Source organism: Lasiosphaeria miniovina, assembly GCF_030549165.1.
Source record: "Lasiosphaeria miniovina strain SMH2392-1A chromosome Unknown B0T26scaffold_6, whole genome shotgun sequence".
Lineage (NCBI taxonomy): Eukaryota > Fungi > Ascomycota > Sordariomycetes > Sordariales > Lasiosphaeriaceae > Lasiosphaeria > Lasiosphaeria miniovina.
Window position 1 is genome coordinate 3,462,719 of NW_026848225.1, and position 14,967 is coordinate 3,477,685.

Below are 14,967 nucleotides of genomic sequence, written 5' to 3' on the forward strand. Positions count from 1 at the left end.
CTACACCACTGAGGCGTGGGATGTTACTATTGACAGGAGCGAACGGCCTTTGGGGTCAAATTTCGGCCGGCCCGTCGACTGGGGAGAGAGCGATGGTAGTTCAATGCTTAGCGGTTCGAAAGGAGGAAGGTGGGCTGCCGAGGCATTTCGGGAAGGCGCTCTTCATGAAGTGCTCTTCGCCCGCACGCGCGGAAAGTTCTAGGCCTTGCCATGATCGGCGGCGAGGAAAATCCTGCCAGCATCATCTTTAACTTGGAACGCTATTCATAATTACACATGGTCCCCAGTCAGGTTAGGCGGTATTGGACCAGGGACGGGTGCCCAACTGCCGCGGCCAGGCCCGAGTGCCATTCGTAATGCCAATTGACGGACGGCGAGGGCCAGTTCCGTTTCTTCCGGAACGAGCCCCGCTGGGGAGAAGAGGTGGCACGTTGCAGGCGGCGACATTTGCCAGCACTTTTACCGGAGCCCCGTCGGAGCACCAGACCTGCACCCACAATGTCCGCATAGCTCCAAACATGTGGCCACTCTCAGCTCAGGGCTGTTTCGTCTAGCTTCACCCCGGCCACGGCCCAACCCTCCTGCTGGCCCGACGATCTGGTATTATCAGGCTCGGCATGTCGTCTAACGTGCAGCGCCAAGACTGATTTTTTTCCACTACGGCAAGCCACCGAGAAGCCAGGTACAGCCCATCTGAAAGCCACAGATACCTGATACTCTCAATGCACCTGAGAATCTGCGGGTGGCCGCAAGAGTGATGAAAGTAATAATACAAGCCCATGCAATTAGGAACCGGTAGAAATACCCCTTTCTGCACCCCCATATCGTCCTATGTTCTCCTCGCACTATTAACAACGGACCCTGACAAGGCACGAGAAGCGGCAAGGAAGCTTCGCGGGACCCAATATCTGGGCCGACTAATGGCGGTTGCAGGTTACAGCCGACAGCCATGCTCGGGGCGGTCTGAGGCCGGTGCGGAGAAGCTTGCGTCCTCGCGTCTCCAAGCCCGTTTTTTCCAAAGTGGCAGAAAATTATAGCTCTCAATGGCGACATGGCGCACACGCAGCATGTGGACAAGAGATCAACGAGCGAGACCGCGCGGCATACCAGGTAACATGGGGCCCGACAGCCTTGGCTTAAGAGGGCCCGTCTCTGTCTCTGAGTCTGCCCCGAGGACCCCCAGTGCTGTGATAGGAATGTCCGAGTCGTGTCGCTCCCAACCACCACCATGCTCCCTCTCGTCATCACCGCCGCGCTCCTAGGCTTCTCGGGGCTTGCCGCGGCGCAGCTCCAGTCGTCGGAAGACGGCACCTGCGGCCCGCCCAGCAACTACACCTGCCTGGGGTCAGATGACGGCAACTGCTGCTCGGCGCACGGGTGGTGCGGAGCCACCGACGAGCACTGCGGTGCGGGCTGCTTGTTGGCCTGGGGGCTCTGCGGCGCGGGCGTGGGTGGCACGCCCGTAGTCTCGACAACCCCGTCAACCATCTCGACGAGGAGCGTGTACACGCCGACGACCGGGGAGTCGGCATCGGCGTCCGCCTGCCGTGTCTACATCACCGAGATTGTGCGCACGACCGTGGCCCGGACCGTGACCCAGCCGCAGGAGACGACGACGGTGACGCAGACGTCTTGGACGCTGCGGCCGCTCACCATACGCACCACCTTGTCAACGACACTGACCCAGACCAGCCTGATCATCATCCCCACGACCACTATCGCGCGGGTCACGACAACAATCCCCACGACGACGGTGCAGACCGACACGGTTACGGCCAACGTCACGTCGACGCAGACGGAGCGCACCACGTCGACGTCCTTCTCAATCGTCTTCGCCACCGTCTTCAATACCATCAACGTGACGAGCTACTCGACTATCTGGGCTACGAGCACGCTCACGGCGACGCAAACGCTCGACACGACGCGCGTCTTCAGCGAGACGCTGACCTCGACGCTGACGCAGTCGGCCACGGTCACGCAGACGAACCTGCTGACGGCCACGACCGACCTCACGCGCGTCTACAACACGACGTCAACGGCGTTCCGCACGCGCACGCGCACCGTTACGTCCGAGATCGACATCACCTCGACGGCGGTGCTCAGCACGACTGACACGGCTACGCGCACTATCACGCGCACCGCTACCATCCCGCTGTACCTGACCATCACGGCCACGACGGACACGACACGCGTCTTCAACACCACGTCGACGTCCATCGTCGAGCTCACCACCACCGTCGTCGAGACCCTGACCGCCACCATCCGCACCACCCGCACCATCCGCTCGACCCTCACCATCCGCTCGACCCTGTCCGTCACGGTCACAATCACCGATGCCGGGGGTCCGCCGACGTCGACGATCACGCCGTCCCCGGCGGTCCTCACGCCGACTGTCGCGCCGCCCGTCGTGCTGACGCCAACCGTCGCACCGCCCGTAGCGCTGACGCCGACCGCCGCACCGCCCGTCGTGCTCACGAGCGTCACCACCATCACGCCGCCGAGTGTTTCCCTGCCGACCAACACCCCCACGCCCGCATCCTAGCACTGGCATGTCAAAGCGACAATGCGAGTGAGCAGAAGGGTTGATGAGAATTCACGGCTGTCGAAGCGGAGAGCCATGGGGTACAGGCAGAAAAAGGGCAAGGCAAAGATGGTTAGCAATGCTTAAGCAGATAAATTCTCTTTCACGTGGAAAAGAAAGGCAGTTCAAAAAGCAAAATCGGATAATACCCGGAAACAGTGAGCAAACAAAACAAGACAGGACAGGACAGCACAGCAAAAGCATTGGAGAATTAGGTATCTTGGCGGAAATAAAAAAAGGAAACCAACAGCAAAGCTTCACGTGATAAAATTTGTTGATAGGCACAGCCTCCTGAGGGAGGTGACGGTTGCAAGGCGAAGGAGAAGCACGCTTGGCGACTGAGGCTGTGCCTACCTGCAGGACGGCGTCAGATCTCCGCCCGCGTCATACCATGCCGTTCATTTCCCCGAACGAGTAGTAGCAGCAAAAAAATGCGCCATTTTCATTTTCTATCCTATTCCACCAGATCTGATACGACCCGGCCGAGCCGAAAGTGAAAGTTCAAATCAGTTCTAATAACGATTCAGTGAAAAACAAGCAACCACAATCACAACCACAACCATAAACCAAGACAAATGAAATGAAGCGCCTCCTGCGCATCGCGACGGGCCGGCCCGACGCCAGTGCGTCGGCCCTGCGCGCGGCGGCGGCGGCGGCGGCGCCGACGGCATCGGGCGTCGCGTTTGTCGACAACTCGCAGGGCGCGTCGCAGGCTGCGGCGGAGCTGTCAGCGGCGCTGGGCACGGCGCTGGACCAGATTGATTTTGAGGGTTTGTTTCTCTCTCTCATTGGTCTTAATTGTTTACGGGGTACTTGGTTGTGAGATGAATGTGTTGTGTTGATGGCAATGGACAAATGCAGGAACCCTCGACGAGACGCTCCGGCGCTTCGTGCACCGGCTCGACGAGGTGGCGTCTGACTACGACAATTCGCGGCTGCGCGACGGCGGCGCCGGGCAGGCCCCGTGGGAGTGGTGAGTACCTTACTCACCTCAAACCACCCCCTGAAGATCTTCGTCGTTGTTTACCGAGAACTCTAGCACGCAGCACACGGCGCAACTAGTCTCGATTGCGTGGGCCTGCGCGCTCGATGCCTACACCGCCACCGCCGCCAGCATCCTGGCAGAGACGGACACGGCGACGTACCGCTTCGAGCGCGACTGGGTCGGGGCGCCGTCAGTCGGCGGCACCGTCAAGACTCTGACATCGACCGTGGTCAGCCCGCTGGCAGACGCCGTCGACAACGACAACACGTGGCTGCCGGTGCTGGTCATCGCGGTCTGCGGCACTGTCACTACAGTGGACCACATGGTCAACGCCAACGGGCGGCCCGTCGATGCGGTGGGCTTCGTGGTGCGCATTCATCCCCTGACCTATCCTCCGAATAATTATTGCATTCTGATTAACAAGACGAAAGGGCACGTGCTACGGCGCCGACGTGCGCGCTCACGCGGGCTTCCTCAACAGCGCCGACGCGCTCGACGACACGGCGCTTGCGCGCATCAGCAGCTACGTACGCGCGCAAAAGGCCCGCGGCGCAAACGCCCACGTGCTGTTCGCCGGGCACTCGGCCGGCGGCGCCGTCGCGTCGCTGCTGTATCTCCGGTACCGCGGCAGGCAGGAGTTTGGTAACTTTCCCCCTTTTTTCAATCGCAACCTACGGAAGGTTAGACACAACGAGTCTCACACTACTACTCAGCATCCACAGCGCGCTTCTCGTGCATCACCTTCGGCGCGCCGCCGGCCGTGTCGTTGCCGCTGACGGCCGTCGGCAGCAGCGGCACCGACACCGACAGCGACAGCAACGACCCCGTGTGCCTATCCCTCATCAACGAGTTCGACCTCGTCAGCCGCGCCGACACGCCGTACGTGGTCTCAGTGGCGAGCCTGTTCCGCGCCGCGCAGCAGAAAAGCCTCCCGCGCGGCGAGGACAAGCCTGTCGTGCTCGAGGTCGAGCAGGAGGACGAGGACGAGGGCAGAGATGAAAAATCGTGGCCGCTACCCCGCGCGCTGTTCCACCACGTCGGCCACGTCGTTGTGCTGGCCATGCGGCTGGAGGGTGATAGTGATGGTGATGGTGATGGTGATGGTGGTGGTGTTGACAGCGCCGGCGCCGGCGCTGTCCAGCTTAGGGCTGTGCGCGTGAATCATGGTGTGCTGGAGCGGCTGTTGTTCTGCCGCGTCGCTGTCCACCGCCGCGCGTGCTATGATGAGCGCGCGAGGCTGCTTGCAAGGGGTGAGTTTAATGGGTTGAAGGGCTGGGTGGTGTGATGGCTGGGTCATGCGTGTTGTATGGGATTGCATTCTCTTGGCTTGTCATAGTTGGGTAGTCGGTCTCTATAAAGAATTCTCTTGGCGGCCGAAGACAGTTAGCCCAAATCAGAGTCGCTTCAGCCTCAGCTCACCTTCGGCTCAACCCGGCGAAGCCCACGCTCACCATTCCACAAAATTGTTAACTTTACGCGACTCTGTAGGGGACGGGTTTTGGGCCTCACTCTCTAATGGCCTGAAAGAGGGCCAAGTAAGTAGGACTTATTTCTTATCTACCCTGCCAATACTAATAACCTTCAAAACGGAGGCCCAGAAATGGTCCCGATAGTCTAACGTATTCATTCTCCGTTTAAAAGGTTTCTTTGATACCTTCGGGTACTAGCTAGATAGGAAAGTAATTCCGCTCCGTCCTACTACCTACCGCACGACTATTCGTTTCCCAAAATTAGATAAAAGGCGTAGTTCCGGTTCTACTACCTATAATACGACTATTCCTCAATACTGTAAATGAAGAGGTAGCTATTACAAACCACTCAGCTGTTTGGGTCATCTGTCTATAAGGGAGCACGGGCTCTGTGACGGCGGGGCTCAGTGTAAGAGAAGGCAGGTACATCGGATCAAGGTGGTCACAATGCAGGTAAGAAGGTGGGCGAGCAACGAGTAGTATTGGTGTGAGACTTCAACCTGGCCCTCGCAAAGGAAGGTGGGCGAGGGCCACTGTTTACATACGTGCTCAGGGGCTCAGGCCCGGGGCACCATGGCGTGGCGTAGTGGCTTGTGCCAACTGGCAGTGTTCCGGCCAGTTGGTAACAGGTGGTGAGCGCGCACCCTGTGCGCGCGGCTGGTGTTCGGGTTGTCCTTTCCTTACACTCAGCACCTACTACCGCTACACTACACCTTCCAAACGGATGCCAGAATTGCAAGCTGCCAGCTGCAATCTGTAGTAGGTTATAGTATGGTCATGCACTCGTAGGCCTGCTCACAGCGCCTACGGTACCGTGCCGTGACAGGCTCCACAGGATGCCGGGGTTGGTAGTTATGAAGATAGAACAAAGGGCAAGCTCCTATCGCACGGGTAATAATACCGTCAAATTGGAATGCCACTCAAAGTGTATGAGTGCAGTGAATGTGTATTGCTTGCTTGAGAACTAAGCAAGAACTATCTAGGACCGTGGGTACGGTCATCGTATATATCTAATTGTGTAACCAATAAGGGAGTTGCTTTGTTGCTCTTATTGTGGAGAGACAGAGCACATCGCTCTGTGCTCCACGTTACAGAGCAACTGTGGGTCCTGTCTGCTCTGTTCCCCACAGAGCAGAGCAACTGTGGGGCCAAACCCCTCCTTCAACGGGGTTGGCCGGGGCGGGTCCCGCCGCCTCTGCCCCGCTTCTGAACCAGTACGAATAGGGATTCGTGACAGTAGCTCGTTCGGCCTACTACTATTACAAACCACTCGACTGTTAGGGTCGTCTGTCTGTAAGGGAGCACGGGCTCCACAGGATGCTGGGGTTGGTAATTATGAAGATAGAACAAGGGGCAAGCTCCTATCGCACGGGTAATACAGTCAAATTGGAATGCCACTCAAAGTGTATGAGTGCAGTAAATGTGTATTGCTTGCTTGAGAGATCAAGCAAGAGCTATCTAGAACCGTAGGCACGGTTGTTATATATATCTATCTACTGGACCAATAACAATGGTCCCACTGTCCCGTGGTCCCGCGTCCGGGACTCCGGTCCTCCGGGGCTGTCCCGTGTCCCCGGGCCCAAGTGCTCGGGACCCTAGGACACCTCTAATTAGTCCACGCCAAACAGGGAGTCCCCCACCTACACGCATTTCCGCAGGGATTCGTAACAGAAACGAAATACATCTTATAATTCTTCATTAAATGTTTCAGGAGCCTTTAGCAAGGCGAACCTGACAAGACCCAGGCTGCTCTCTTCCAAACTTTCTCCTGGTCTCCCGGGCGATTCTGGCCGGTACGTGGTCTCGAGACCCGTTTTTGCCGGTGACTAATTGAACACGAAACACTTCAGACTCGGTTTCGGATAACAAAAGTAAGCCTATTTGTCGTGAAAGCTAAGCGCGTACAGCAGAGCGCACAGGCTTGGCTACTTGGTCATCGTGATCCAGGCCTTGGCCGCCACCTTTCGAGCTGGCCTGGCAAAGAGACCTCCCGACTGGGGTAACCACTGCGCTGACTAGGCATGCTTCTAAAAGTCCTCAAAAAATATACCGCATTGGGTATACAATCTTCTGTGCTCGTCTCAATCAAGTATAAATTCCTGGGGAGTTCCCGCTTCCATGACCATTGCTGAGTTTTTGATCATCAGCAACCTCGCTTCCAGTCTTGGCACTTTGCTGCACTTGCCCGGTCCAAGACATAACCTCCTCTTTCAATTCATTTCTCTTCATTCGCTCTAACAGCTTCGAAGTTCCGTCAGCGCATGATGAGGAGACCCGATCTTTTACCTTTGCTTCTTCTCCTCGTTGCTATTGCCACAGCCGCCCCTGTCCCAGATCTAAAACTCGGTGGCCTCGGTGGATTGTTCGGCCCATTCGGTCCGTTCGGTCCATTTTCCGGGAACGAAAACAGAGTCAGACACTCGAGTCCTATTGAACGTGATGCCGAAACTAAGGAAGCCGGCATCGAAGAGCGGGCACCGCGCTGGGGCGGCTTCGGTGACACTGGTGGCCTCTCCGGTCGCTTTTGGCCCTTTAGCTCCTCCCCTCATGATAAAAAGCGCAGAAACCAAAACAAGGACGTTCAAACAGACAGTAGAATTTCTAAGCGGTTGGCTCGAGAGCTCGGTGGCATTGACGGACTTTTTGGTCCTTTTGGTCCCTTTGCCACATTCCTCAGAGAGAAGAATGGAACCCAGAAGTAAAAGAGAGACGGAGGCAGCTTCAAACACGATCATGTCTCACAGTAGCTGGCCGATCCTTCAAGGAAGGATATTTGGCGTGATTAAGCCCCTGGTGTCTCGGTAGCGGCATGTTTTGTTGTGTTCCCTCTGCCTTCTTGGAGGGGCGAGACATGGACGACAAACCAGATGGAAGGGTACGATAGCTGGGAGGATTTTGAGAACTAGCGCAGATGTGGCATTGTGAACGGTGTAACCACCAAAGCGTTTCGGTATTGTGGAGTGTAGGTTAGTATTGTCCCTGTGCTTCGCAGGACTTGAAACGGGATGTCTTTCAGAGAGTTTTAGTCTAAGAAACGTGGAAGGAACATATTGTGATGAATAAAGGAAAGGCCATATTGTCATTTTGTGCCATATGTGCTCTCCAGACGGGGTCTCCGGTTCTTGTCAAGGGTGTAGTAATGGGATGCGTTACTCATTGCGTGGTGTTTGAGACGAGATTGGTCAAAGACAGTCCAGAGTTAGAGCTGGAGACTTAGACCTGGCAAGCTGACCCGGTATGCAGAGCTGTAGCCGGATTCAGCGATTGAAACTATCGCCTCCGTTTGTCTTATCATCCTGTCGCTTCGATGGTCGGCTGGCTAGTCGTGACACTGCACAACCGGACTGTTGAGTGATGGTTTGCCCTGAGGTTTGGGTGCCGTCCCCGGAGGACAGCGGCGCAGCGAGGCCGGCGTGGGCCAGCCCCCTAACCCCCCTTCACCAGGCCTGCTGTTGGCCCAACCAAGGCCTTATTGGCGACCAAACAGAGACTCAAATGCCCTGGCAGGGGGTTTTTGGATCTCTTTCTCTGTCCCTTCAACTATTCTTTCCCTTTCATTTTCCCAGTCGCGCGCAACTAAATAGTCGGGTCACACGCCGTTGACATTCTATTCTAGCCTTGGTAATGGCGCCACGAACCAATGAAAGCGTTTCTTTCAAGATGAATGCCTCCGAAATTGACGTCGAACGCCACGGCGGACAGCAGGCCCCGACCGAACCCGTACCAAAACCTCAACTCGGGGACCAATTCGAGCTGGACGAAGCTGTGACTGACGGTATTGCTCCAAGCACTCCGTCGTATACGGGCGACACTGACAAGATCAGGAATAGAATTCTACTCCGGATTTAAGTCTACAGTTGTATCGGCGAGACACTACAGCATGTCTCTCTGGGGTCAAACGGCCAAGATCACGGCTACAGGCCCCAACGGCGAGCAAGAGTACTATTTCCTCAAAATCAGTCCGTTCTTTCCCCAACGTCTTTAGCCATGTCCTAATGTTGCCCTAGCATCATCAATAACACAGGAATCTTCAGAGCGTCGCCGGGAGCGTGACCCCCGAAGCCCAAACCATGATCCGCGGCGAGTTCGAATCCCTACCAGCCATTCACCAAGTCTCGCCAGGCTTCGTGCCCTACCCCATAGCCCTCGGCGACTACCACGCCAACCCAGATACCTGGTTCCTCTTAACCAAGTTCTGCGTCATCGGCGCCCAGCCTCCCTCGAGCCCGGAAAAGTTTGTCGCCCGCCTCGCCGCCCTGCACCGGGACTCACGCTCACCAAACGGCATGTTTGGCTTCCATGTCACCACGTGCCACGGAACGATCCCGCAGGCTCCGGCAAGTTGGCATCCCTCGTGGTAGGCCATGTACGGGCGAATGCTGGGCTACATGGTCCATGTCGGCCAGTGGCGACACGGCAGGTGGCCGCGACCGCAAAGACAACTCGCACAGTTGGTAGTAGACAGCGGGTGCCTCGGCTGCTGAGCGCGCTGCCGAAGGACCTCAAGCCGTGCTTGGTGCATGGGGACTTGTGGGACGAGAATACCGCCCAGGACGGAGAGACGGGCGAGCCGTTTGTGTTTGATACCGGGTCATTCTACGCGCACAACGAATACGAGATTGGGAACTGGCGGGCGGCGAGACACTGGTTGAGTTGCGCTGAGTATGTCGAGGCATATAAGCGGCATTATCCGCCGACGGAGCCGGGTGAGTCTTGGATGCAGGACAATGACTACCAGGATATATATGTAGGAGTTTTCGAAAGGGTAATGAAATGAGTTAGTGGACGAGCGGGACGACCGCAACCTGCTATATTCTCTGCGGTTTGATCTTGGAGCCGCCATTCTGATTCCGGGGTGCCATTTGTGAAAGTGTAAGTCTGCGTGCTTCATTTTCTAGGGACTTAAGGAGCTAAAGAGCCATACCTTGACTGACAAGTGACAGAGGGTGGGATAATATGCTCATATTGTGTTAGAAGTTCTGTCCACAGGAACTTGCTCGAATCCAGGGGTAAGATCTGAGTGACTAAGGAGGCAGCCACGTAGAACGTATGACCTTAGTGGAGGTAATAACCCTTATCAAACACTACATATGGAGGTCTACTGCCGCGTGTTGGGTGCTATATAGAAAATAGCAAATCTTCCGGTAATAGACTGCATTCTCTGAGCTGAGTGTGGAGTCTAAGCTGAAACCTAGACGCCTCTGGTGGTACGGGGAAGCCGGATCGACAAATAGACTCCACGTTGTGTTAAGCCTATCGGATTCAGTACCAGAACACCAAAACACGAACAGATCCGAGATAACCGGACATCGGGCTGATTGACAGCTAGATAAGGTGGCCGGTATCAAATGAGGTTAGCAGATTCGCAGCTCCAAAGCTGAACGCCACGTTACAGATAGATGGCATGGTCAAACGAGATCGTGATTTGCCCAAAGGACTTGCCCCACAAAGAGCAATGTGGCTAGTGGCTGCACAATTCTCGAGGTGGGAAAAGCTCCACTGCATCTTCCGCTGCACGGCAGATCAGCCAATCGAGTATGGTTGGCGGGCCTAGTTAACGGCGATATCCGTAGCAAAAGAAAGTCCAGTCCCGAGGCTTAACAATTGCGCCTATGGATATGGGACTCTTTTCCCCCTTTGGGCAAATGTCTGCAAAAAAATGTGCTGCGCTGAGCTGTCAACCAATACATGCAGGACCTGCATGGACCCAAACTGCCGGTTCACCGCTGCTGAGTAGCCCTCCAATCGGCCACGGGTATGCTAAGCCTCATGCGCAGAGCCATCCGGATAAATACGACCAGGAGCACCGCCACCTGCGGCAATTCCAACAATTCAGCTTCGGCAACTGTGCAATCAGATACTGTAATGGTTAGCTACAATATTGCCCGGACGGATTCTTGCCGAATTTGGTCTTCCTTTTCGAGTCTCCGGTTATCACGCTAACACTGCAGTCGTGGAATGGTTCGATCGGTGACAGCGATGCCATCAAGGATATACTGTATGATGTCAAGGAAATAGATGCAGAAGCGCGCGGCTAGGGGTTCGAGTTCCCAATCTGGTTGCCCGATGAGTTCTGGAGGCCGCATACACTCGAGATGTATTAAAGAAGGCTTTTGACACAAGTCCTTCTGTCGTGAACTCGCTGTATATTCGAGAGGTCTCTCCCTAGCTTAAAGACCAAGTTGTAGACATCCTCCAAGAAACAGCTATCCGAGCACCTCAGTCCAAGCCAGCCATCTACAATGATCCCTAAGCAGGCCCCCGAGCACCCCTTACGGGCTATAGCCCCGCCCTCTATCTTCCTAGAACCCCCCATTCACCCAAATCACAAAGAGATCGACCGTGAAGTGATCGACTACCTAGTCAACACCTGGGAATGGCCATCCGAACGACATAAGAGAGGCTTCGTTAGCTGGAAGCTCAGCGACGTAGTCCTCTTCATGCTCTCCACCGGTGACACATATCGCGTAAAGCTAGCATGCGAGCTCCTTCTCCTCGGCTTCCTAATGGACGGTAAGCATCCTCCTTTCCCCAATCCAGCCACCGGAACCAACACCTCCCATAGACTGGTTCGACCACCACACCCTCTCCCAAACCACAGCCGTCGTCTCCCGCCTCGACGCTCTCCTTGCCTCTCCAACAACCTTCACCCCCTCATCCACAATCGAACGCATGCACCTCTCCCTCTTCACCCGCATCCTCGCCGTCGCCAACACTCCCAACGAACCCGCCATCCTCTCCACCTACATGTCCATGCTTGCCTGCCACTGCGACGCCGCCCGCGACACCACCACTTCCTTGCGCACCTACCTCGCCTTCCGCGAAGCCGACGTCGGCATGCCCATTTGTGTCGAACTCCTCTACTGGACTGACCCCTCTCTCACATCCACACCCGCCTCTGAACGCGCCGCCCTGCGGTGTCTCGACCGCGTCGCCAGCGACCATGTGAGTATCCTCAACGACGTGTTCTCGTTTGAGAGGGAATGGGCTGCCTCTGCCGACGACGGCGCGCCGCTGGTGAATGGCGTTTGTATACTCGCCCACGAGGTCGGAGTGGAGGTGGGCGCGGCAAAAGTTTTGTGTCTTGCGCTAGTGAGGGCGTGGGAGGTCGAGTTCAGACGGCGTGCGAAGGAGGTGCTTGCCTCAGCGAAGGCCGAGGGAATGGATTTGGCGAGGATGGAGAGGGCCGTCATGGGGGTTGAGAGACGGATGTCGGGGGCGGAGGCGTTTTCGTGGCGAACGAGGAGATATTGGTAATTGTGGGAGGTTCTGAGTGGCAGGGGAGATTAGCATCTAGATGGATAGAAATGATTGATGGTGGTCTGACGGTGGTACTGACGTGTTGTGGCCCCGCGCAGACTGGCTGGCGTGGATGTGGTAACCGGACGGGTGGTTTGAGCCACGCGTTGAGATTACTCTACGACGGTGGAAAGACGCGTTCTGATCCGCAAGTAAGAGGATTCGGGTGGTCCGGGGTTTGAAAGTGCTGTGGAGACGAGGCGGCTACGTAGATTAGACGTTCGAGATCCACTAAACTAGACGAGTTCGCTACTCTACAGGCTACAACTGTTGGAATTTGTCAAGCAGAAGGGCCTCGAAGGTTCTAGATAGAGACTTCGCCACCAACTTCGCCACCACAATAGTAGTATAAGAACGGGCTTTCTGGCACTGCCAGAAAGCTAGAGAGAGAAGAACAGACATCTACAATCCATCACTTGAACCACCAGTTTTCGGCGTGCAGCCACGCCCTGTTGAGTCCAGTACCGGTACCCTGGTGAATCCAACAACAACAAACAATCGAGGAGATGAGACTACGCCTCATAAAACGCAGCGAGAATGAACCGCTCGCCGTCGACGCGATCAGGGTTCTCAACACCAAAGACCACAGCGCGCGCCACGTCGCGGATGTCGACGAAGCCGGGCGTGCCCTGGACGCTTGCCCTGTCGAGCGGGACGCCGGAGAGAACGTTCCACACGTGCCCGGTCGAGATGCCGATCTACTTTGGGGAGGAGACGGGGATGACGCTCGGGCCGGTCACGAAGCTGGGAAACGCGTCAGTGACTTACAAGAATACCGAAGGGGCTGGTAGGAAGAGACATACCAGGGGTTGATAGCCGCCAGGCTGAACTTGGGCTTGTGCTGGTCGCGAAACTCCCACACGGCCCTCTCGGCGGCTGCCTTGCTGGCGAGGTAGACATTGAAGCCAGCTTCCTTGCCAAGCTTGGCGACGACGGCCTCAGACTCGTGGTTCCAATCTGCCTCGGTGAAGGTGTAGTCCCCGGGTTTTGTTGACAGGATGACGCCGATGGAGGACATGAAGATGAGGCTCTGACACTGGGCTCTTTGTTGGAGGCCTCTAGTGCTCGCCGGCGATGGCTGTCTGGATGACGCCCTCTGGGTCATCAAAGGTGAGGGCTACGGGGGAGGCGAGGTGGGCTACTGCGTCAACTCTTGCAGGGGGAGTTAGTCGCCTCAATGTTGCCAAGACTTTTCAGAGAAGGACTTACCTTTCACAGCGTTGTCAAAAGTACCTTCGACGGTCATGTCGGGCACTTCGACAAACTCGAGTTGGCCTGCGTATTCCTTCAGGGCATCGGCGAGAGCGTTTGTGCTCGCCTTGGTGCGTGTTGTCTCGCGGACACTGTGTCCGGCTTCTAGAAAGGCTTTAACAGTGACCGCGGCATTGAAGCCACTAGCGTCGGTTACTAGCCTGAGTTAACATATAAGTATCGGATACAGTAAATGATCAGCAAACGCCTTTTGGGCTATAACGCCGATTGAACTCCGGTGTAGATGAAGACAAAGTGTGAACCGGTACATGCACTCGATGGTATCGAGCGTGGTGCAGCGCAAGAGCGTCTTGAACGGGTATAGGAAACAACGGTGGACGGTAATATTAGTGATGTTACAGTAGACTTCGCGGGAGTACAGCGGCTTCAATTCTAGTTAGCGCGACTATAAGTACCGAAGTTCGCGAACAGACAATAGGGTACAAACCACGCACTTGACGAGGACCTGCCAACGTCGCAAGAGGGTAGATATCTAGAATTGCATATTCGATGAGTAGTACCGCTATTTCACACGATACTCGTTGCGGCGCGCCTGGTTCCAGCCCGAGATGATATCAGTGCAGCGGGGGTGCGACACGGTAGCGAACACTTGGTGTTGTTGGAATTGTGGTTGGGATTGCGGCGTCGGCCGCGCTGTCGCTGGTGCTGTTGCTGCTGGCCGCCAATTGCCGCTGCAAGCGTCCATGTTTATGGCGCCAAAGGGTCCATGTCCACGTCAATGGACAGGGCGTCGATAAGGCGCTGTCGTCGCTGGCCGACGAGGCCGGGCTCGGGGCGAGCAGAGGGGATGGCAACGCTCAGGGGGCATTTTCCTCACGTGGCGGCGCGTTCGTGTCGAGGTTGGCGGCGCATTGGCGCGCTCGTTTGGCCGCGTAGACCCGCCCTTGGCTGTTGCCGAGGTCGTCGTCGAGAGCCAGCTCGGCACGGCATCTCTTGCGGGGATTTTCAATCTCCATCTGGAATTGCATATCGGCGAATGACGGGTTGTGCAAGGTACGGAACGAAGCGAATGGTGGTTCTCGGTGCGAATCCAATGGCGTTGGAGGTTCGGAGAAAAGAGAAGGGGGAAGAGAGATAGAGGGCAGAAGACTATGGAGGACTCGGACCCCACGCTAAGGATTGACTGGGCAATGACCACTCAGGAAGTAGGCTGGGCAATGCTAAGACCTGCACGAGCCCCACTTCCCATCTCACTTGCCATTCCTCGCAGCTAGACTCCTACCAACGAGAATGGCAAGGTTTATCAGTATACGTTGACGATTTTGGGGCCAGCGCATCGACCAAGAGTGAGGAATATATGCGAACCCTTTTGATATCATGTGAAATATTACCTTGTAGTCTTTTCCCGATTTGTCCCACCG

At 56.1% G+C, this 14,967-nt stretch overlaps 5 protein-coding genes across 5 annotated transcripts; 3 read left to right on the top strand and 2 right to left on the bottom strand.

Moving 5' to 3' along the window:
- Positions 1 to 1,228: 1,228 nt before the first annotated feature.
- B0T26DRAFT_786971 (uncharacterized protein) lies at positions 1,229 to 2,882 on the top strand (the record flags this gene model as incomplete). Its single annotated transcript, XM_060446787.1, has 1 exon — positions 1,229 to 2,882. The coding sequence occupies one exon, from the start codon at positions 1,229 to 1,231 to the stop codon at positions 2,540 to 2,542; it is 1,314 nt and encodes a 437-aa protein (XP_060293311.1). The 3' UTR covers positions 2,543 to 2,882.
- Positions 2,883 to 3,161: 279 nt separating this feature from the next.
- On the top strand, positions 3,162 to 4,975 carry B0T26DRAFT_861237 (uncharacterized protein; the record flags this gene model as incomplete). Its single annotated transcript, XM_060447746.1, has 5 exons — positions 3,162 to 3,351; positions 3,443 to 3,554; positions 3,621 to 3,933; positions 4,109 to 4,208; positions 4,280 to 4,975. The coding sequence occupies 5 exons, from the start codon at positions 3,162 to 3,164 to the stop codon at positions 4,849 to 4,851; spliced, it is 1,287 nt and encodes a 428-aa protein (XP_060293312.1). The 3' UTR covers positions 4,852 to 4,975.
- A 3,720-nt stretch (positions 4,976 to 8,695) lies between these two features.
- B0T26DRAFT_755130 (isoprenoid synthase domain-containing protein) lies at positions 8,696 to 12,292 on the top strand (the record flags this gene model as incomplete). Its single annotated transcript, XM_060445912.1, has 6 exons — positions 8,696 to 8,810; positions 8,866 to 8,974; positions 9,060 to 9,376; positions 9,487 to 9,741; positions 11,369 to 11,548; positions 11,601 to 12,292. The coding sequence occupies 6 exons, from the start codon at positions 8,696 to 8,698 to the stop codon at positions 12,290 to 12,292; spliced, it is 1,668 nt and encodes a 555-aa protein (XP_060293313.1).
- Positions 12,293 to 12,746: 454 nt separating this feature from the next.
- B0T26DRAFT_755131 (uncharacterized protein) lies at positions 12,747 to 13,352 on the bottom strand (the record flags this gene model as incomplete). Its single annotated transcript, XM_060445913.1, has 4 exons — positions 12,747 to 12,783; positions 12,851 to 12,976; positions 13,037 to 13,078; positions 13,138 to 13,352. 4 exons carry the CDS (start codon positions 13,350 to 13,352, stop codon positions 12,747 to 12,749), a joined length of 420 nt encoding a protein of 139 aa, XP_060293314.1.
- A 40-nt stretch (positions 13,353 to 13,392) lies between these two features.
- On the bottom strand, positions 13,393 to 14,574 carry B0T26DRAFT_755132 (uncharacterized protein; the record flags this gene model as incomplete). The annotated part of the gene is made up of 3 exons (XM_060445914.1): positions 13,393 to 13,475; positions 13,544 to 13,741; positions 14,424 to 14,574. The coding sequence occupies 3 exons, from the start codon at positions 14,572 to 14,574 to the stop codon at positions 13,393 to 13,395; spliced, it is 432 nt and encodes a 143-aa protein (XP_060293315.1).
- Between the last annotated feature and the right edge of the window lie 393 nt (positions 14,575 to 14,967).